This window comes from Coregonus clupeaformis, unplaced genomic scaffold (genome assembly GCF_020615455.1).
Source record: "Coregonus clupeaformis isolate EN_2021a unplaced genomic scaffold, ASM2061545v1 scaf1696, whole genome shotgun sequence".
NCBI lineage: Eukaryota > Metazoa > Chordata > Actinopteri > Salmoniformes > Salmonidae > Coregonus > Coregonus clupeaformis.
The window spans coordinates 72,606-96,013 of NW_025535150.1; the positions used below are offsets into that span (position 1 = coordinate 72,606).

Here is a 23,408-nt window from a genome sequence, read left to right on the forward strand (position 1 = left end):
AGTAATCAGAGACCAACTCACACACACAGATAGACACACACACAGTATATACAAAGACACACACACACACAAAATACATTCCTAGGTGAAGAAGTGTCTTAGTCCACAGACTAGGAGACAGGCCTCAGCGTCTTCGGATTAGGTGAAGAAGTGTCTTAGTCCACAGACTAGGAGACAGGCCTCAGCATCTTCAGATTAGGTGAAGAAGTGTCTTAGTCCACAGACTAGGAGACAGGCCTCAGCGTCTTCAGATTAGGTGAAGAAGTGTCTTAGTCCACAGACTAGGAGACAGGCCTCAGCGTCTTCAGATTAGGTGAAGAAGTGTCTTAGTCCACAGACTAGGAGACAGGCCTCAGCGTCTTCAGATTAGGTGAAGAAGTGTCTTAGTCCACAGACTAGGAGACAGGCCTCAGCGTCTTCAGATTAGGTTCTACAAGAAAGAGGATGGAGGAGAAGGGAAGAGAGAGATCAGAAAGTATGGAGGAGAAGGGAAGAGAGAGATCAGAAAGTATGGAGGAGAAGGGAAGAGAGAGATCAGAAAGTATGGAGGAGAAGGGAAGAGAGATATCAGAAAGTATGGAGGAGAAGGGAAGAGAGAGATCAGAAAGTATGGAGGAGAAGGGAAGAGCGAGATCAGAAAGTATGGAGGAGAAGGGGAGAGAGAGATCAGAAAGTATGGAGGAGAAGGGAAGAGAGAGATCAGAAAGTATGGAGGAGAAGGAGGAGTTCCACCTGAGATAATGATGTGATGATGGTCCTATGATGTAACTACAATAAGATAACAGTCATTTATTACAGACAGAAACACAAAAACATGCTTCCATTCTGGAAAAACAGTTCCTCTTTGATCTGGGTAGCTGTGTTTTTATTTGACCTATATTTAATCATTACACATATTGAAGGGAGGGAGCAAAGAAAACTGTCTTACCTAGATTCACTCAAGTCCTTAACAAGATGGTTTCATGTTCAACGAGAGCTTTGAGACAAGCTCCGTCACTTCTGGTCCTTTGGGGATGACTGCTTTCAGTAGTTTTCTCATTCGGTCCTGTTCAGTTGTTTCAGCTGTTATTCTGGAGTGCTCTTCTTCACCAATCATGTTCTTTGACCACAGATCATCTGCTATTGGCATTGAGTTTTTGGTTCGCTGAATTAGTTTAGCCCAGTGTTTCTTCAGAAACTCCTCAGCAGGAATGTCAGGGACTGTTAATGCTGAAGGGGGGGTCAATTAAATTAATATGGCTTTAGGGTTAACAGCAGCTGTTTCTACATCTTCCAGTCTCTCCAGTTATCATTCCTCTGATAGTCATTTATTGTATAGAGCCGACTCCAGGGTTGTGGTCAATTCCAATTAAAGTCAGTCAATTTAAAATAGAAAATTGAAATAATTTTTTTTCCTGTTAGGTTTATTGAGAACTCATTGAAAATAGATGATTAATGTTTTATCAACAATCTACTCAGAATCCTCTAATGTCAAAGTGGACATGTCCCCCATACATTCAACATCTGTAAGGTCCCTCAGTCATGTATCGCATTTCAAGCACAGATTCAACTATATACAGTGGGGAGAACAAGTATTTGATACACTGCCGATTTTGCAGGTTTTCCTACTTACAAAGCATGTAGAGGTCTGTAATATTTATCATAGGTACACTTCAACTGTGAGAGACGGAATCTAAAACAAAAATCCAGAAAATCACATTGTATGATTTTTAAGTAATTCATTTGCATTGTATTGCATGACATAAGTATTTGAGACATCAGAAAAGCAGAACTTAATATTTGGTACAAAAACCTTTGTTTGCAATTACAGAGATCATACGTTTCCTGTAGGTCTTGACCAGGTTTGCACACACTGCAGCAGGGATTTTGGCCCACTCCTCCATACAGACATTCTCCAGATCCTTCAGGTTTCGGGGCTGTCGCTGGGCAATATGGACTTTCAGCTCACTCCAAAGATTTTCTATTGGGTTCAGGTCTGGAGACTGGCTTGGCCACTCCAGGACCTTGAGCTGCTTCTTACGGAGCCACTCCTTAGTTGCCCTGGCTGTGTGTTTCGGGTCGTTGTCATGCTGGAAGACCCAGCCACGACCCATCTTCAATGCTCTTACTGAGGGAAGGAGGTTGTTGGCCAAGATCTCGCGATACATGGCCCCATCCATCCTCCCCTCAATACGGTGCAGTCGTCCTGTCCCCTTTGCAGAAAAGCATCCCCAAAGAATGATGTTTCCACCTCCATGCTTCACGGTTGGGATGGTGTTCTTGGGGTTGTACTCATCCTTCTTCTTCCTCCAAACACGCCGAGTGGAGTTTAGACCAAAAAGCTCTATTTTTGTCTCATCAGACCACATGACCTTCTCCCATTCCTCCTCTGGATCATCCAGATGGTCATTGGCAAACTTCAGACGGGCCTGGACATGCGCTGGCTTGAGCAGGGGGACCTTGCGTGCGCTGCAGGATTTTAATCCATGACGGCGTAGTGTGTTACTAATGGTTTTCTTTAAGACTATGGTCCCAGCTCTCTTCAGGTCATTGACCAGGTCCTGCCGTGTAGTTCTGGGCTGATCCCTCACCTTCCTCATGATCATTGATGCCCCACGAGGTGATATCTTGCATGGAGCCCCAGACCGAGGGTGATTGACCGTCATCTTGAACTTCTTCCATTTTCTAATAATTGCGCCAACAGTTGTTGCCTTCTCACCAAGCTGCTTGCCTATTGTCCTGTAGCCCATCCCAGCCTTGTGCAGGTCTACAATTTTATCCCTGATGTCCTTTTACAGCTCTCTGGTCTTGGCCATTGTGGAGAGGTTAGAGTCTGTTTGATTGAGTGTGTGGACAGGTGTCTTTTATACAGGTAACGAGTTCAAACAGGTGCAGTTAATACAGGTAATGAGTGGAGAACAGGAGGGCTTCTTAAAGAAAAACTAACAGGTCTGTGAGAGCCGGAATTCTTACTGGTTGGTAGGTGATCAAATACTTATGTCATGCAATAAAAAGCAAATGAATTACTTAAAAATCATACAATGTGATTTTCTGGAATTTTGTTTTAGATTATGTCTCTCACAGTTGAAGTGTACCTATGATAGAAATTACAGACCTCTACATGCTTTGTAAGTAGGAAAACCTGCAAAATCGGCAGTGTATCAAATACTTGTTCTCCCCACTGTACAAAGACCAGGGATCTTTTAGAAAGCCTCATAAAGAAGGGCAGTGATTGGTAGATGGGTAACAATAACACATTAGACATTGAATATCTCTTTAAGCATGGTCAAGTTAATAATTATCCTGTGGGTGATGTATTAAACCACCCAGACACATCAAAGATACAGTCGTCCTTCTGAACTGAGTTGCAGGACAGGAAGGAAACTGCTTAGTGATGTCACCATGAGGCCATTGGTGATTTCAAAACAGTTACAGAGTTCAATGGCTGTGATGGGAGAAAACTGAGGATGGATCAACAACATTGTAGTGACTCCACAATAATGACTTAAAATAACACAAATATACAGAATAAAAATATTCCAAAACATGTATCTTATATGCAACAAGGTACTAAAGTAATACTGCAAAAGGAAACGGCAAAGGAATACACTTTTTGGCCTAAATGCAAAGCCTCATGTTTGGGGCAAATCCAACACAACACATCACTGAGTAACTGCCTCCTTATTTTCAACCATGGTGGTGGCTGCATCATGTTATGGGTATGCTTGACAATACTGAGGAGTTTTTCAGGATAAAAAGAAACAGGATGGAGCTAAGCACAGACTAAATCCTAGAGGAAAACCTGCTTCAGTCTACTTTTCACCAGACACTGGGAGAGGAATTCACCTTTCAGCAGGACAATAACCTACAACACAAGGCCACATCTACACTGGAGTTGCTTACCAAGAAGACAGTGAATGTTCCTGAGTGGCCAAGTTACAGTTTTGACTTAAATCTATGGCAAGACTTGAAAACTGCAGTCTAGCCACGATCCCCAACATCTTGACAGAGCTTGAAGAATTATGAAAAGAATAATGGGCTAATATTGTACAATCCAGGTGTGTAAAGCTCTTAGAGACTTAGACAAGAAGACTCCCAGCTGTAATGGCTGCCAAGGTGTTTCTAACATGTATTGACTCAGGCAGCTATTTCATTTCTATCAATCTAAAAATATATATATAAATATTCTTCCACTTTGACATTAGAGTATTTTGTGTAGATTGTTGACAAAAAATTACAATTAAATCCCCTTTAATCCCGCTTTGTAACACAATAAAATGTGATGCAGATACTTTTGCAAGGCACTGGGTTTCTGTCTGAATGTTCTGTAGCATTACACACCACTGAACATGACTCATGAAGACCTTCATCACACCACTGAACATGACTCATGAAGGTCTTCATCACCCCACTGAACATGACTCATGAAGACCTTCATCACCCCACTGAACATGACTCATGAAGACCTTCATCACCCCACTGAACATGACTCATGAAGACCTTCATCACCCCACTGAACATGACTCATGAAGACCTTCATCACCCCACTGAACATGACTCATGAAGACCTTCATCACCCCACTGAACATGACTCATGAAGACCTTCATCACCCCACTGAACATGACTCATGAAGACCTTCATCACCCCACTGAACATGACTCATGAAGACCTTCATCACCCCACTGAACATGACTCATGAAGGTCTTCATCACCCCACTGAACATGACTCATGAAGACCTTCATCACCCCACTGAACATGACTCATGAAGGTCTTCATCACCCCACTGAACATGACTCATGAAGACCTTCATCACCCCACTGAACATGACTCATGAAGACCTTCATCACCCCACTGAACATGACTCATGAAGACCTTCATCAGTGTCCTTCATCACAATTTGAAGAGACTCTATAACCCGTTTTATAAACCTCGTCCACAAAAACAAACGTACCTATTGGATGAGAGTCTTTGCTGTATTCATCTAAAAGACAAACAAGAGAAAACATCATAAAACATTTTAATAGCATCTGTAAGAAAATGACATTTATGATTGACATAGTGTTCATGTATAGTATTTCTTACCTTTTGATACCACTGATTTCCATACTGTCCTCTCATCATCCCCGATTAACTCCATCTCAATGTCAACCCCTGTGTTTCTCATAACCATCTTACAACAGCTTGGTGTGGTGTCTGCAGGTAACAGCTGAATCTTCTGTAGAAGGTCATATGGTGCAACGATTGAGACGACAGACAGAGCGAGAGAGAAAGAAATAGAATGATATTCCAGTTATTAATATATAATATGACAGATTCATGTCCTCAGCCTGCTAAAACTGCACCTCTGGATTGATGGAGGAGGAATGGGGATTCTTGACAGCAAACCAACTGTTCAGCTTTAAGGACCCGTTTGGACTTGACAGCAGAAATTCTGAATATCCTTGGGACACCTGATGTTTCTCCCGGTCCCGAACAGCCTACAAAATGAGCAATGTAGTAGTCAGTCTGAACAATGTAGTCTAATAATTCACACAACATGCAGCTCACTGAGCAATCCTTTTTTATCAAGCCCAAATAATTTGTACAATCAATGTATTGATTTTTTACCCTTATTTTACCAGGTAATTGACTGAGAAGAGAGTCTATTTTACAGCCACGACCTCGGGAAGTGTTACAGGGGAAAGGGGATGAATGAGCCAATTGGAAGCTGGGGATGATTGGTGGCCGTGATGGTATGAGGGCCAGATTGGGAATTTAGCCAGGACACCGGGGTTAACACCCCTACTCTTACGATAAGTGCCATGGGATCTTTAGTGACCACAGAGCGTCAGGAAACCTGTTTAACGTCCCATGCGAAAGACAGCACCTTACACGGGGCAATGTCCCCTTCACTGCCCCGGGGCATTGGGTTCTCCTTCGAACAGAGAGAAGAGTGCCGTCTACTGGCTCTTCAAATGAATGAGACAGAAATAGATTTCTCACAGAGCTGCATGTTGACTTTGTAATCTATAGATTTTCAACAAACTATCAGCTTTCCTTTAGTAAGTTTCAACATACTGTTGTCACTTCAATGATGGTGCCTCACCTCTTTCTGACTGGAGTTTCTGAGGAGCATGTACAGCCGTGAAATTACTGTTGCCTTTTTTACTGCCATATAGAGGACCACGTCACAGTGGACATCTACGTTCCAAAAAAAGATATAGCTCAGTATAACAGCGATAGGTGAGAACTTGGGATGGAGAATCTTAGCATGGAATCTGGTGACCTCATGCACTTCCTCAACAGACACTCCATGTTCCTCTACATGAAGAATCTTCATCTCATTCCTCAGGGAAGGGTTGGTCCCTGAACAACACAATAAAAAGGAGACAGAAAGACAAATATTGGATTATTCATCCAACTAAAACACAAAGAATATGCAGTATCAGATCACAGTAAACTCAAACTCCCAGAATATTCATTTATTCATTCAGGAAGTGAAACTCAGTTACATGGAAATGTATTTCTGAATAATATGTCTATATGGTTTTACCTAAACAGACAAAGTGTGGCAGATGAACTTCCTCCAGTTCACCTAACTCCATAGTGATGTCCAGCAATGGACCACCTTGTCCGTACTGCATGTCTTTCAGAAGTTGACTGTAGGGTTCCCAGTTCCTGAAGTGATACTTCAGAATGACATCTCTCTCACACACCCAGCGGAGCCCAGACACTGTGCACTCATAACGCCCTTTGGGTGTCCTGTGCCTGAGGGCAACAACAAGATATGGTAGAGAGGGTCAATCGTCAAATGGAGAGGTTGGATTAGAAGACTATTCCCAAAGGTAATGGGGAAATACACTAGCAAGTGGAATGAAATGTTAAAAGTAGTTATTTTACCTGAACATTGTCACTCCCTGGACAGTGGAAGTCAAGGGTTCAATCTGAAGCCAGTGTGTGGAGTCCTGAACAAGGACAAGCATGTCAGTTATACATATGGGGCCAGTTTCCTGGACACAGATTGAGTCTAGTGCTGGACTTAAAGCATGATCAATGGAAGTTTCAATAGAAAGTTCTTTAAGGTCCAAGACTAGGCTTAATCTTTGTCCGGGAAACTGGCTCATTAAATGAACAAAGTAATTTATCTAATGTATTTATTCAATGTTACATGGAATGCTGGTGATTGATCCAATTAAACTGTCTAATGACAAAATATGACAGAAGTTAAAATCCTGCATTCCTACAAGCAGAACACAGGACTGTCTATATCCCAGTATGAATGGTTGGTCAGTACACACCTGGCTTTCAGACTGTGTTTATATTACTAAAGCAGAACACAGGACTGTCTATATCCCAGTATGAATGGTTGGTCAGTACACACCTGGCTTTCAGACTGTGTTTATATTACTAAAGCAGAACACAGGACTGTCTATATCCCAGTATGAATGGTTGGTCAGTACACACCTGGCTTTCAGACTGTGTTTATATTACTAAAGCAGAACACAGGACTGTCTATATCCCAGTATGAATGGTTGGTCAGTACACACCTGGCTTTCAGACTGTGTTTATATTACTAAAGCAGAACACAGGACTGTCTATATCCCAGTATGAATGGTTGGTCAGTACACACCTGGCTTTCAGACTGTGTTTATATTACTAAAGCAGAACACAGGACTGTCTATATCCCAGTATGAATGGTTGGTCAGTACACACCTGGCTTTCAGACTGTGTATATATTACTAAAGCAGAACACAGGACTGTCTATATCCCAGTATGAATGGTTGGTCAGTACACACCTGGCTTTCAGACTGTGCCTGACTCCTGAAGGTATGTAAAAGTGAGAATTGACATTATGACTTACCTCAACATGGTCACAAGTCTTACAGCTCTGAGGAATCCCTGAAGTCAAAAGTAGTTGTTATTTAAAACGGACAATCTCATGTAATAATTAATTAATAAATATTAAACAGACTTGTAATAAAAATGAATGTAAGTGAGCAACAGTCTCAGAATGTACACTCATTATCATACCATAATCTGACATTAGTGTTATATTAATGAATGTTTGTGGAAGCAGGAAACAACATGGTTCTGGTCCATGTTTTGGAGATGTTGGGGGCCTGATTTCTGGTAGATCCCAGGATGAGAGCTTAAAGGTAGAGTCAGCTAAATGATGTTGTACGAGCAGCACCGCAGATATTGTGATGAGCAAGATGCCTGACTTCTCTCTCACACAGTATCTGCCCAGGTGCACGGGTTCTCTTCACTCTCTTACAGCGTGGTAGAAATGGGACCAAAACAGAGGAGTTTAGCATCGCGCTCCAATGCCCTTAGTTGTTGTAGAAATTGACCCACTATGCTGTTTACTTTGTGCATCTACATCATATTGCTGACTCTACCTTTTAAGTTTGTTTTGACCAAATAGATCATGATTGTGTTCCTTGCCTGGGACTCAAGAACGCTTTAATCATATTTTGATTTTAAAACAATTATCAGTTAACACTCACATATCTGGTCTCTGGTGTTCTCAGGTCCAGGCTTGATACAACACTCTCCACCATGGTCTCTGCTGTTGGGAAAGCAGATAGATAGACTGTGATTAAACTAAATACAACTTATAAAGGCTTTATATAGCATTCATACAGTCTTCATAAACAATACAAAGGGTGTATAAAGGGTGACAGAACAGCTCCCTATGTAGGGTGCATTGCCAAATGTGACATAACACTATGTCAACTTCCATGAAGTCAATACTGATGGTGACATTACAGGTGACATTGCTTATCTTGATGAAAGCCCCTAGAGATGTGATGTCACCCGGTATCATGAGTTACTGTATGTAGGTCCAACAGAACACATTAAAACACACCACTACTACTAATCTAACTGTCTGTAGGTCCAACAGAACACATTAAAACACACCACTACTACTAATCTAACTGTCTGTAGGTCCAACAGAACACATTAAAACACACCACTACTACTAATCTAACTGTCTGTAGGTCCAACAGAACACATTAAAACACACCACTACTACTAATCTAACTGTCTGTAGGTCCAACAGAACACATTAAAACACACCACTACTACTAATCTAACTGTCTGTAGGTCCAACAGAACATTAAACTAATCTAACGTCTGTAGGTCCAACAGAACACATTAAAACACAGCACTACTACTAATCTAACTGTCTGTAGGTCCAACAGAACACATTAAAACACACCACTACTACTAATCTAACTGTCTGTAGGTCCAACAGAACACATTAAAACACACCAATACTAATCTAATTGTAGGAATGATTCCAGAGGAAAACGCATGATAAAACATTGCTATGACTCACCTTTGAATGTGTTGGTCATCTATCTGACACAGGGTCACTGAGGAGGAATAAACCACAAACCCAAACCCAGGATAGAGGGGTTCAGTGAATGTGGTGTGTTCTGTGTAAAGGTGTGTCAGTGTACCAGAGGAGGACACGCTATAGAAGGACAAAGTACCAGCTGGCCAGTCCAGATACACTCCAACTCTGTTTGAAACAGGACCAGAGATGGATCTGTTGAATCCAGGATGGTGAAAGTTATATCCACTGCCATAGCAGAATAAACCCCAGGACTTCCTATTGTATCCAATACAACTGTCAATCTCCTCTCCCTTCCTCTTCATTCCTTTGTACACCACACCAATGTCAGCCTCGCCACCATCCCTCTCCACCTCCCAGTAATAACGAGATCCAGATAAGCCTTCTCTGCAGAGAACTTGGGGTTGACGGTCAAATCTGTCTGGATGGTCTTCATAATGCTGCTTCTCCTCCACCCATGTCACCTTCCTGTTCCCCTCAGACAGTATCAGGACTGGGTTTGCTGTATTTGGGTCCAGGGTGAGATGACAGGCATCTGTAGACAAAAGGAGAGTTTAATCAAACCACATCTTCATATAAAATGTGGTTTTGTAGGTAGAGAACAAGTATTGATTAGTTACTATGTTACTGTAGTTCTGAATATGTAGTTAATTAGGATTGAAGAGACTTACATTTCCTCAGCCCTGGTTTCAGCCTGAACTCTCCACCATGATCCACACTGTAGGAGAAACAGGTTATTGACTGACAAAGACCTAATGAAGCAGTCAACATTTAAACCATATTGTTGTGTTCTGGTGCACTATCCATGTTCATTACTAGAGAAATACAGGTATTCTAACCTACCTAATGCATACAGAACAGAATACAATTCATTACTAGATACATACAGGTATTCTATCCTACATACTGCATACAGAACAGAGTACAATTCATTACTAGAGACATACAGGTATTCTAACCTACCTACTGCATACAGAACAGAGTACAATTCCAACAGGATATCAGAGATGCAGAAGAAGAGTATTCATGTGGTGATGATGTATGCTGTGTTGGAGTGCTAAGCCTGCTGGGTAAACGTCCCCTGTATTCTACCATCATGTCCTCATGTTACTGAACCTACTACACTTCATAGGACACAACCACTGCTCACACTATTAAGACATCTATTCTGACTTACTTCAGCTTCATCAGTTTATCTGTGGGATCCACCAGAGCAGCTGAAAGCAGTCCCCCTGCAGAGTCTCCTGGGTGATTGTAGCTCAGGTCCAGCTCTTTCAGGTGGGAGGGGTTTGACCTCAGAGCTGAAGACAGAGCAGCACAGCCCTCCTCTGTGACCAGACAGCCAGACAGCCTACAGAGAGACACAACAGCTGTCTAGGTTGGTGGACTGGTGTCAATCATCTTGTAGGACACCCATACATTTGTCCATGACACAAATATTGTGATGAAACATCAGATGTTCAGAGTATTTGTTTTACTAAGCTCAATACCGACCTGACTAAAACAGCTGTACTTACCCCAGTGTGTGTAGTTTACAGTCTGGATCCTCCAGTCCAGCAGACAGCAGTGTAACTCCTGAGTCCTGCAGGTCATTGTCTCTCAGCTCCAGTTGTTTCAGTTGTGAGTTGGGTGAACTCAGGACTGAGGCCAGATCTGAACAGCAACCCTCTGTCAGACCACACTGACCTAGACTAGAGGACAGAAGAGCACATGATTAACAAATATTTAAAATATCCACATAATAACTCATACTGAAGATAGTTAACTCACACAAGTGTCTTGTCACGGTTTACTAAGCCAGAACCCAGAAGCAGACCAGGACAAGGTAAGTGGTGTCAAAGGTGAGTGTTTATTTAACTGATCCACGAGTGCTGCTGAATAATCCAGGGAACAGAGCGGGCGGCGTGGATGAGTTGTTGAGGGTGCAGTAGTTGGTCCAATGATGGCTCGGCAGCCGCCGACCATCAGGCAGAGGTTGGGTGAAGGTTCCGGACGAGTGACTGCAGGGAGAACAAAACGGAGGTAAGCATACAACAAGCAAACAAGGTGCAAAACAACAAAACTAATGCTCTAAGCTCTAAGACTGATCCGCTGATAAACATACTGTTCATGGCTAACGATCCGGCAGGGAATGGATGTTAGGACAGAGCCTAAGAAGGGTGATGATCAGGACCAGGTGTGCAGATTGCTGATGGGATGCAGGTGCGGAAATCAAGAGAGCTCCCGCCTAGCAACGTTGCCCGGCAACCAGGCAGGGAGCGTTCCAGAACCCTCGGGAAACTGGAGATCCCGAGCAGAAAAACTAGTACCCAGACAGAAACCGACTCAGACTGCAGGGATCGTTACAGTACCCCCCCTCCGACGAACGCCACCGGGCGGACTCCCGGAGCGCCAGGATGGAGGCGGTAGAAGTCACGAATGAGGTCAGCATCTAGGATCTGTCGCCGCGGAATCCAACTCCTCTCTTCAGGACCATACCCCTCCCAGTCCACGAGATACTGGAAACCCCGGCCCCGCCGTCTGGAATCCATGATGCGTCGCACCGTGTAGGCAGGACCACCTCCGATCATCCGAGGAGGAGGAGGAGGAGGCGGAAGAGGCAACAGAGGACTGAGGAAAACAGGCTTGAGGCAGGAGACATGAAAGGTGGGATGGACTCTGAGCGTCCTCGGTAGTTTGAGTCGAACTGCCACTGGATTGATCACCTTCTCCACCACAAACGGACCAATGAACTTCGGTAACAACTTCCTAGACTCAGTCCGTAAAGGAAGATCCCGTGTGGCCAACCAGACCCTATCTCCGATGGTATAGGTGGGGCGGGGATCCGGCGACGATTCGCCTGGAGCTGATACCGGTCCGAAACTCTAAGGAGTGCCTTTCTGGCCCGATGCCAGGTCCGGTGGCAACGACGAATATGGGCCTGAACAGAGGGCACTGAGAGCTCCTTCTCCTGAGAAGGGAACAAGGGAGGTTGGTAGCCATACAGGCACTGGAAGGGAGACATCCCAGTGGCAGATGTAGGGAGAGTATTGTGGGCATACTCAACCCAAGGCAACTGAGAGACCCAGGAGGTGGGGTTGGAAGAGACAAGGCAGCGTAGCGTGGATTCCATCTTCTGGTTGGCTCTCTCCGCCTGACCATTAGATTGGGGGGTGAAAACCAGATGTGAGACTGACTGTAGCTCCAATGGCCAAACAGAAGGACTTCCAGACAGCAGAGGTAAACTGAGGGCCACGATCGGAAACGATATCACTGGGCAAACCGTGGACCCTGAAAACCTCCTGACCAGGATCTCGGACGTCTCCGAGGCAGAGGGAAGCTTGGCAATTGGCACAAAGTGGGCGAACTTGCTGAATCTGTCCACGATAGTCAGAACGACCGTGTTCCCCTCAGAAGCGGGCAACCCAGTGACAAAGTCCAGGGCCAGATGCGACCATGGTCGGCGGGGAATAGGAAGGGGGTGAAGTAGTCCAGAGCTGGGCCGATTGGTACTCTTATTCTGCGCACACACTGGACAGGCAGCAACAAAACCCCGAGTATCCTCGGCCATGGCAGGCCACCAAAAACGTCTGCGAAGAAACGCCATCGTCCGAGCCACGCCAGGGTGACAAGCCATCTTGCTGGCGTGGGACCATTTGAGGACAGCAGGACGAACCGACTCAGGCACAAACAACCGACCCGGGTGGACCGTTACCGGGACCGGGCTGCGTCCGAAGGGCCGCCATCACCTCCTCCTCAATCTTCCACATAACTGCTCCCACGACGCAGTTCCGGGGGAGAATTGTCTCGGTCTTGGACCCACTCTCTTCCGTCTTGGAGAACATCCGGGACAAGGCGTCCGCCTTGCCGTTCTTAGATCCAGGTCGGAACGTCAGGGAAAAAATTGAATCGTCCGAAAAACAACGCCCACCTGGCCTGACGGGAGTTGCGACGTCTAGCCGATTGCACGTAAGCAAGATTCTTGTGGTCAGTCCAGACAATAAACGGTTGCTCCGCCCCCTCCAACCAGTGGCGCCACTCCTCCAAGGCAAGTTTCACCGCGAGAAGCTCCCGGTTACCCACATCGTAGTTCCTCTCCGCAGGCGAAAGGCGACGAGAGTAGTAGGCGCAGGGATGGAGTTTACTGTCCGTGGAGCATCGCTGCGACAGGATGGCGCCAACTCCCACATCAGACGCGCCCACTTCAACGACGAACTGACGGGCCGTGTCCGGTTGAGAGAGAATCGGTGCGTTGGTGAATCGCCTCTTCAAATCCAGAAACGCTCGATCCGCCTCCGGATTCCACTTGAAGGTCCTGATACTGGAAGTCAAGGCAGTTAACGGAGCGGCCACACGGCTGTAATCCCGGATGAATCTGCGGTAGAAATTCGCAAACCCCAAAAATCTCTGGAGCTGCAATCTCGTACCGGGCTGGGCCCATTCCAGAACCGCTCTAACCTTCTCCTGGTCCATCCTAATCTCTCCCCTGGAGATGATGTACCCGAGGAAGGATGTCGTGTGGGCGTGAAACTCGCACTTCTCGGCCTTCACGAACAGGCGATTCTCCAACAATCGCTGCAGAACCTGCCGGACATGCTGGACGTGGTCGGAAGGTTCCTTCGAGAAGATCAGAATGTCATCCAGGTAAACAAACACAAAGAGACCGATCATATCTCTCAGGACGTCGTTCACCATACTCTGGAATACCGCTGGAGCATTGGTCAGTCCAAACGGCATCACCTGATACTCGAAGTGACCCATCGGTGTATTGAAACCCGTCAACCACTCGTCCCCCTCTCTGATCCGGACCATGTGATACGCATTGCGTAGGGTCTAGCTTGGTGAACACCGTAGCACCCTGTAAGGAGTCGAAGGCAGAACTCATCAAGGGCAGGGGATACTTGTTCTTGACCGTGATGTCATTCAACCCCCGATAATCAATACACGGTCGAAGAGAGCCATCCTTCTTACCCACAAAGAAGAATCCTGCCCCCAGGGGTGATGACGAGGGCCGAACGAGACCAGCAGCTAGGGACTCCTTGATGTAGGTCTCCAAAGCCTCACGTTCAGGTCGGGAGATACTGTATAACCTTCCCTTGGGGTAGACAGCTCCAGGGAACAGGTTGATGGCACAATCATATGGTCGGTGGGGAGGGAGTGACAGAGCCTTCTGCTTACTGAACACTTCCCCAAATCGTGATATGTCTCGGGAACCAGGGACAATTCTGGGGGTTTAGCCTCAATCACCTGACTGGGAACCGAATGGGGACAGGCAGTCTTGAGACAGTTAGCATGACAATCAAGGCTCCAACTCGTTACCTTGCCCGTCACCCAATCGAACGTGGGATTGTGTTCCTTCAGCCAGGGGTATCCAAGGACCAGAGGAACATGGGAAGACGGCAGAATGAAGAATGAAATCATCTCAGAATGATTCCCCGACAACAGCATCTTAACCGGTTCAGTCCTCATCGTGATACGTGCCAGACTACTGCCGTCCAGAGTGGTAGCTTCAATGGCTTCCGGCAATTGCTCCTTGGAAAGCCCCAGCTGTTCCACCAACTCGGCATCAAGAAAGCTTCCATCGGCACCTGAATCGATAAAAGCGTTAATCGCTAAGCTCTGATTCCTGTTCATAAGGGTAGCCGGGAAACGGGGTCTGACAGAGGTATTGAGAGGTCGAAACTGGCTCGCTAAAAGTCCTCCCAACTTTAGCGAGCCGCGCAGTTTGACGACCGCCGGGAACAAGTGGCGAGGTAATGTCCCGAACCACCACAGTAGAGGCAACAGTTAGTCCTACGTCTGTGTTGGCGCTCCTCCTTGGTTAACCCGTGCCGCCCCACTTGCATGGGTTCAGAATCGGGAGACAGGACCTCTCCACTAATCCTGTGTGGTGGACGATGATCGACGTATTCTGGTCCAATCCCAAACCCGACTGGAACCTGAGAAGCTGATCGGTTGGACGGGACCCATTGCTTCTCCCTCCTTCGCTCTCGGACTCGATTATCCACCCGAATAGACAAGGCTACCAAGCTGTCCAGGTCACTAGGCTCCGGATAGGAGATCAACTCATCCTTGAGCTGCTCCGACAGACCCTGGTAAAAGGCCGCTTGCAGAGACTCCTCATTCCACCCACTCTCCACAGCCAACGTCTTGAACTCGATCACGAAGTCGGCCACGCTGCGAGTTCCTTGGCGAGGCGAAAACAGGCGCCTAGCTGCGTCCCTCCCTCGGACGGAATGGTCGAAGAGCTTCCTCATCTCGGCCGTGGAACCCCTGGTATGAAGCCATGCAGGGATCCTGTCGTTCCCAAACGGCTGAAGCCCACTCCAGCGCTCGACCACGCAGCAACTCAATCACAAAGGCTATCCTAGCCTTGTCTGTGGCATAAGAGTAGGGCTGTAGATCGAACACTAACCCACACTGCATAAGGAAGGAACGGCATCTTCCCAGCTCCCCCTCATATTTATCCGGCGTCGGAACCTTGGGCTCACGGAAGGACACAGCTCCAGAAGCGGCAGGCGAGATGGGTGAAACCGGTAGTGGATCCTCCACCGGAAACTTGCGCTGGTTCTGGACCTCCGTCAGACCGGTAGAAAGGTTCCGAACTGACAACGCGATCTCCTGTAGTACCGTGCTATGATGGCCCAACATCTTCTCCTGATGGGTAATGGCATGGCGAACAGAGTCCAGGTCCGCTGGGTTCATTACTGGCCGGATCGTTCTGTCGGCCGGATCGTTCTGTCACGGTTTACTAAGCCAGAACCCAGAAGCAGACCAGGACAAGGTAAGTGGTGTCAAAGGTGAGTGTTTATTTAACTGATCCACGAGTGCTGCTGAATAATCCAGGGAACAGAGCGGGCGGCGTGGATGAGTTGTTGAGGGTGCAGTAGTTGGTCCAATGATGGCTCGGCAGCCGCCGACCATCAGGCAGAGGTTGGGTGAAGGTTCCGGACGAGTGACTGCAGGGAGAACAAAACGGAGGTAAGCATACAACAAGCAAACAAGGTGCAAAACAACAAAACTAATGCTCTAAGCTCTAAGACTGATCCGCTGATAAACATACTGTTCATGGCTAACGATCCGGCAGGGAATGGATGTTAGGACAGAGCCTAAGAAGGGTGATGATCAGGACCAGGTGTGCAGATTGCTGATGGGATGCAGGTGCGGAAATCAAGAGAGCTCCCGCCTAGCAACATTGCCCGGCAACCAGGCAGGGAGCGTTCCAGAACCCTCGGGAAACTGGAGATCCCGAGCAGAAAAACTAGTACCCAGACAGAAACCGACTCAGACTGCAGGGATCGTTACATGTCTGTATGTTGCAGAGTGGACTGGTTAGTCCAACACAGAGCAGCTCCACTCCTCTGTCTCCCAGGTCATTGTATCTGAGGTCCAGTTCTCTCAGGGGGGAGTTTGGTGTCTGCAGAGCTGAAGCCAGAGTCTCACAGGATTCATATGTGAGTTTACAGCCAGACAGTCTGGAGAGAGGAGATATGTTGATACACTGTTAAATATGCAAAGCTTTAAGAATAATGAGATGCATTAAGATAATAACAGAAGGACACATGATTAACCAATGTTAAAAACATACTAACTCACTCAAGATATTTACCTTAGTTTTATATATGTTATGTATGTTTCTGGATATGTCCCAAAAATGTTAAAATAATGTTAAAAACATACACATACTAACTATACTGAACAGAAATATAAACCCAACATGTAAAGTGTTGGTTCCACGTTTCATGAGCTGAAATAAAAGATCCCAGATATGTTCCATACGCACAAAAGCTTATTTCTCTCAAATGTTGTGCATACATTTGTTTAGATCCCTGTTAGTGAGCATTTCTCCTTTGTTAAGATAATCCATTTTGTTAAAATAATCCATTCACCTGACAGGTGTGGTATATCAAGAAGCTGATTAAACTGCATGATCATTACACAGGTGCACCTTGTGCTGGGGACAATAAAAGGCCACTCTAAAATGTGCAGTTTTGTCACACAACACAATGCCACAGATGTGTCAAGTTTTGAGGGAGCGTGCAATTGGCATGATGACTGCAGGAATGTCCACCAGAGCTGTTGCCAGATAATTGAATGTTAATTTCTCTACCATAAACCGCCTCCAACATCGTTTTAGAGAATTTGGCAGTACATCCAACCGGCCTCACAACTGCAGACCACATGTAACCACGCCAGTCCAGGACCTCCACATCCGGCTTCTTCACCTGCAGGATGGTCTGAGACAAGCCACTAGGACAGCTGATTTAACTGTGGGTTTTCACAACCGAATAATTTCTGCACAAACTGTCAGAAACCGTCTCAGGGATGCTCATCTGCGTACTCGTCATAATAATAATAATAATAATAATATGCCATTTAGCAGACGCTTTTATCCAAAGCGACTTACAGTCATACATTTTTGTGTATGGGTGGTCCCGGGGATCGAACCCACTACCTTGGCGTTACAAGCGCCGTGCTCTACCAGCTGAGCTACAGAGGACCACATCCTCACCAGGGTCTTGACCTGACTGCAGTTCAGTGTCGTAACCAACTTCTGTGGGCAAATGCTCACCTTCGATGGCCACTGGCACACTGGAGAAGTGTGCTCTTCACGGATGAATCCCGGTTTCAACTGTACCGGGAAGATGGCAGAAAGCGTGTATGGCGTCGTGATGGCATTGTGTGGGCAAGCGGTTTGCTGATTTCAACGTTGTGAACAGAGTGCCCCATGGTGGCGGTGGGGTTATGGTATGGGCAGGCATAAGCTACGGACAATGAACCCGATCGCATTTTATCGATGGGAATTTGAATGCACAGAGATACCGTGACGAGATCCTGAGGCCCATTGTCTTTCCATACATCCGCCGCCATCACCTCATGTTTCAGCATGATAATGCACTGCCCCATGTCGCAAGGATCTGTACACAATTCCTGGAAGCTGAAAATGTCCCAGTTCTTCCATGGACTGCATACTCACCAGACATGCCTGTTTGGGATGCTCTGGATCGACGTGTACGACAGCGTCTTCCAGTTCCCGGCAGTTTCCAGCAACTTCGCACAGCCATTGAAGAGGAGTGGGAGAACATTCCACAGGCCACAATCAACAGCCTGATCAACTCTATGTGAAGGAGATGTGTCGCGCTGCATGAGGCAAATGGTGGTCACACCAGATACGGACTGGTTTTCTGATACACACCCATACTTGTTTTTTTTAAGGTATCTGTGACCAACAGATGCATATCTGTATTCCCATTTATGTGAAATCCATAGATTAGGGCCTAATGAATTTATTTCAATTGACTGATTTCCTCATATGAACTGTAACTCAGTAAAACCTTTCAAATTGTTGCATGTTGCATTTATATTCTTGTTCAGTATACAGTACATACATAATATATAAACACACACAGTGGATACTGAAGATATTTAACTCACACTAGTGTCTGTATGTTGCAGAGTGGACTGGTTAGTCCAACACAGAGCAGCTCCACTCCTCTGTCTCCCAGGTCATTGTAGCTGAGGTCCAGTTCTCTCAGGGGGGAGTTTGGTGTCTGCAGAGCTGAAGCCAGAGTCTCACAGGATTCATATGTGAGGTCACAGTCAGCTAGTCTGGAGAGAGGAGATATAGTGATATACTGTTAAATATGCAAAGCTTTAAGAATAATGAGATGCATTAAGACAATAACAGAAGGACACATGATTAACCAATGTTAAAAACATACTAACTCACTCAAGACATTTAACCTTAGTTTGATATATTTATCACATTTTATGTATGTTTCTGCATATTTACCAAGACGTTCAAATAATGTTTAAAACATACACATAATAACTAATACTGAATAAAGTTAACTCACACTAGTGTCTGTATGTTGCAGAGTGGACTGGTTAGTCCAACACAGAGCAGCTCCACTCCTCTGTCTCCCAGGTCATTGTAGCTGAGGTCCAGTTCTCTCAGGGGGGAGTTTGGTGTCTGCAGAGCTGAAGCCAGAGTCTCACAGGATTCATATGTGAGTTCACAGCCAGCCAGTCTGGAGAGAGGAGATCATCTGTTAGATATACAAATCCTTCAGAATAATGATACTGTATACATCAACTCAATAGCAGAACTTACAGTGCTCTCTTGCAGGTTTTCACTACCGGCAGCAACCTCTGATAACCTTTCCCTAATGTGTTGTATGTCTTCAGGTCAAACTCCTCCAGCACCTCCTCTGACATCAGTAACAGGTAGGCCAGGGCTGAACATTGTTGAGGTTCTAGGTCTGTTTCTGAAAGAGTTCCTGATCGCAGGGAGGTTTGCATGTCTTCAACTAGAGAGTTGGCACCAAGTTCATTCAGACAGTGGAACAAGTTGATGATCCTTTCTGGTGAGGATTCCCCTTTGATCTTGTCTAAAAGGTACCTGACTGTTCTCTCAACTGTTTCCTCATTGCTCTGTGTTGTACTTCCTGTCTGTGTCAGAAGGCCTCGTAACAGATTCTGATTGGACTCCAGTGAGAGACCCAGAAGGAAGCGGAGGAACAGGTCCAGGTGTCCATTCTCACTCTTCAAGGCCTGGTCCACTGCTCTCCTGTGTAAGTCAAACAACTGGATTGACTCCTCCTCTTCATCCTCACTAGTGGTGGAAAAAACATTTTCCTTCTTGTCCAGACATGATTCTGAAGCATGCACTGCTGCTAGAAACTCCTGAATGCTCAGATGCACAAAGCTGTAGACCTTGTCTTGGTTCAGCCCAGATTCTTCTTTAAAGATCTCTGTACACAATGCTGAGTACTCTGATGCCTCTGTGACATCAAGGCCACACTCTCTCAGGTCCTCCTCATAGAAGATCAGGTTGCCCTTCTGCAGCTGTTGGAAAGCCAGCTTTGCCAGTTTCAGGATCATCTCTTTGTCTGACTGAGACAGTTCCTTTGGGTTTGTCTCTGTGGCTTTGTTGTACTTCTTGTTCTTCACAATGATTTGGATGAGCGTGAAGTGTGTGAACATCTGGGTCAGAGTTTTGGGGACTTCATCCTTCTCTGCCTCTTTCAGCATCATCTCAAGGACAGTGGCTGATATCCAACAGAAGACTGGCATGTGGCACATGATGTGGAGGCTCCTTGATGTTTTTATGTGGGTGATGATTTCATTGGCCAGATTCTGATCTGTGATTTTCTTCCTGAAGTACTCCTCCTTCTGTGGATCATTGAACCCTCGTACCTCTGTCACCTGGTCAACACACTCAGGAGGGATCTGATTGGCTGCTGCAGGCCGTGAGGTTATCCAGAGGAGAGCAGAGGGAAGCAGATTCCCCTTGATGAGGTTTGTCAGCAGCACGTCCACCGAGGTTGGCTTCGTGACATCACAGCACCTCTCATTGTTTTTGAAGTCTAGAGGAAGTCGACACTCATCCAGACCATCAAAAATGAAAACAGTTTTGGTTTCACCATCTTCAATGTTGTCAATCTCTTTCAGCTCTGAGAAGTAGTGGGAAAGAAGTTGCATCAGACTGTATTGGTCCTTTTTCAGGTTCAGATCACGGAAAGGAAGAGGAAACATGAAATGAACGTCCTGATTTGCTTTTCCCTCTGCCCAGTCAAGGATGACCTTCTGCACAGAGACTGTTTTTCCAATGCCAGCGATTCCTTTTGTCAGCACAGTTCTGATAGGTTTGTCTTGTCCAGGTAAAGGCTTGAAGATGTCGTTGCATTTGATTGGTGTCTCTTGTGTGGTTTGTTTCTTGGATGCCATCTCTATCTGTCTCACCTCATGTTCATTATTGACCCCTCCACTTCCACCCTCTGTGATGTAGAGCTCTGTGTAGATGTCCTTTAACAGACTTTGGTTTCCATGGTGTCCAATTCCTTCAGATATGTGTTGATACTTGTGTTTCAGTTTAGCCTTAATGTCTTGTTGGACTGTCAGAAGAGTTTGACCTGTAGGAAAACAATGAGAGTTGGGATTCATAAGTTTGTGTGTGTGTGTGTGTGTGTGTGTGTGTGTGTGTGTGTGTGTGTGTGTGTGTGTGTGTGTGTGTGTGTGTGTGTGTGTGTGTGTGTGTGTGTGTGTGTGTGTGTGTGTGTGTGTGTGTGTGTGTGTGTGTGTGTGTGTTAGAGGGTCCTTTGTCCCGTTCTTTGTAATATTGTATGAAACACAGTCTTACTTCTTCTGTCCAGAAGGTTGTGTGTGATCTTTAATGCATCCTCACTGTCCAAACTCTCCACTTCCTTATTGTCATCTGGTAATAGTTCCTGGCTGAAAGCAGGTGGCTGATCACTCTTCATTGATAGCAGGCTGGGGGCAGGTGACTCTGCTCTGGGCTTCTGGACACTGAACAAAACAGGGAGGCAGATCACCTCATCAATAAATCATCAGTACCTCATCTACATCATTTCAACAACTGTATAATTTAACTTCTAGAAGTCCTGATGTTTCTTTATAAAGCTACAGTCTGCAATTGGTAAATCGGTTTGGGGACTTTTAAATTAATGATGTAGAACTACATTTGATGTAATTTGGGAAAACTTTTCCCTTTAGTTTTATATCTTTAAGAGAACTGTATATTTTACATGTAATCTCTTACCTCTTAGAACTGGTGTCTTGAGTCATTTTAGAGGCAGTGGTCCCCTCCTCTCTCTCCCCAGAGAGACTCATTTTAGAGGCAGTGGTCCCCTCCTCTCTCTCCCCAGAGAGACTCATTTTAGAGGCAGTGGTCCCCTCCTCTCTCTCCCCAGACAGACTCATTTTAGAGGCAGTGGTCCCCTCCTCTCTCTCCCCAGAGAGACTCATTTTAGAGGCAGTGGTCCCCTCCTCTCTCTCCCCCAGAGAGACTCATTTTAGAGGCAGTGGTCCCCTCCTCTCTCTCCCCAGAGAGACTCATTTTAGAGGCAGTGGTCTCCTCCTCTCTCTCCCCAGAGAGACTCATTTTAGAGGCAGTGGTCCCCTCCTCTCTCTCCCCAGAGAGACTCATTTTAGAGGCAGTGGTCCCCTCCTCTCTCTCCCCAGAGAGACTCATTTTAGAGGCAGTGGTCCCCTCCTTTCTCTCCCCAGAGAGACTCATTTTAGAGGCAGTGGTCCCCTCCTCTCTCTCCCCAGAGAGACTCATTTTAGATGTAAGTCACAGTTCACTCAGCTACAATAAGAAATAACAGAACAGTCAATATTTCTGAACATTGTTGAAGAACCATTAACAATGACAACATTTTTACTGTCTGTGGTCAAAGTTCAAACAGAGACTTCATATTGCATTTAAACATGCACAGTCCAATATGTTATTAATTTGATTTGATTTGACTTGGATCCCCATTAGCTGACACCATAACAACAGCTAGTCTACCTCGGGTAAACACAACTAAAAATACGTTACAGCTTAGATTGACAGACATTATAAACATTTACCAAGTAGACATTACAGACAGTTAAAATAACTGACAGGTATTTCTTCTATGCCAAGGGAAGCCAGGCTATAATGTATCTTTCGTCTCTCTTTGCTTCATAATTGTCCTTTAATTCGCAAGAGGCTGAGTGTATCTCACAGGAGAAAGCATCCGAGCGAGCTAAACAGCGCCCCTCTGTCTCTCTATGTGTAGGCCATCTATCTGATGCTGTCTGGTCCAAACGAGTATGACATTGTTGCCCGTAGCATTGAAGACAAGGGAAGCCTGCGAGCATTTGGCCTTTGATTTAAAAAACTATTAGAAATGAGCCAATCAGCGTTGCGCTAAACTGAGCGAGCTCAACTGTGATTGGTTCTGGTGCACCAATAAAAGGTGTCAAGGTAAACCAGCTTGGTTTTTGACAGAAACAACTTGAATTGTTGCATCTCGTTGTGTTGTTGTCCTCTGGTGTCTAGCTAGTTAGTTAACATTGGTCCTTTCCTAAATGAACCATGGATGGAGATAGGGATTCGGACTTGTGGTTTTACTTAATTCTCCAAGCATTTTAGCCAGGTAGGAAAGGCGTAATTTCATAAGTTGGAATAGTGCCCTTAGTGAATACACCCATGCACTGCTTGACTTCACATGAGGTGCCAACAGTTTATCTCGTCCGTTGCACCCGGGCTTGTATTCAGGTGTGCCGACAACGATGCGGAACATTACGCAACAGTGCGCTGGCCAAGTTATATGAAG

At 45.7% G+C, this 23,408-nt stretch overlaps 2 protein-coding genes across 2 annotated transcripts; both read right to left on the minus strand.

Annotated features, from left to right (window-relative positions):
* Positions 1-946: 946 nt before the first annotated feature.
* Positions 947-8,538, minus strand: LOC123481130 (NACHT, LRR and PYD domains-containing protein 1 homolog). The gene is made up of 9 exons (XM_045218626.1): positions 8,468-8,538; positions 7,822-7,859; positions 6,861-6,925; positions 6,514-6,728; positions 6,067-6,326; positions 5,324-5,458; positions 5,064-5,196; positions 4,933-4,962; positions 947-1,209 (listed from the first exon to the last, which is right to left on the minus strand). Exons 3-9 carry the CDS (start codon positions 6,866-6,868, stop codon positions 947-949), a joined length of 1,044 nt encoding a protein of 347 aa, XP_045074561.1. The 5' UTR covers positions 6,869-6,925; positions 7,822-7,859; positions 8,468-8,538.
* A 553-nt stretch (positions 8,539-9,091) lies between these two features.
* Positions 9,092-21,951, minus strand: LOC123487395 (protein NLRC3-like). The gene is made up of 9 exons (XM_045218627.1): positions 21,863-21,951; positions 21,443-21,609; positions 19,415-21,215; positions 19,158-19,331; positions 10,839-11,012; positions 10,499-10,672; positions 9,993-10,039; positions 9,304-9,856; positions 9,092-9,098 (listed from the first exon to the last, which is right to left on the minus strand). The coding sequence occupies exons 1-9, from the start codon at positions 21,931-21,933 to the stop codon at positions 9,092-9,094; spliced, it is 3,168 nt and encodes a 1,055-aa protein (XP_045074562.1). The 5' UTR covers positions 21,934-21,951.
* Between the last annotated feature and the right edge of the window lie 1,457 nt (positions 21,952-23,408).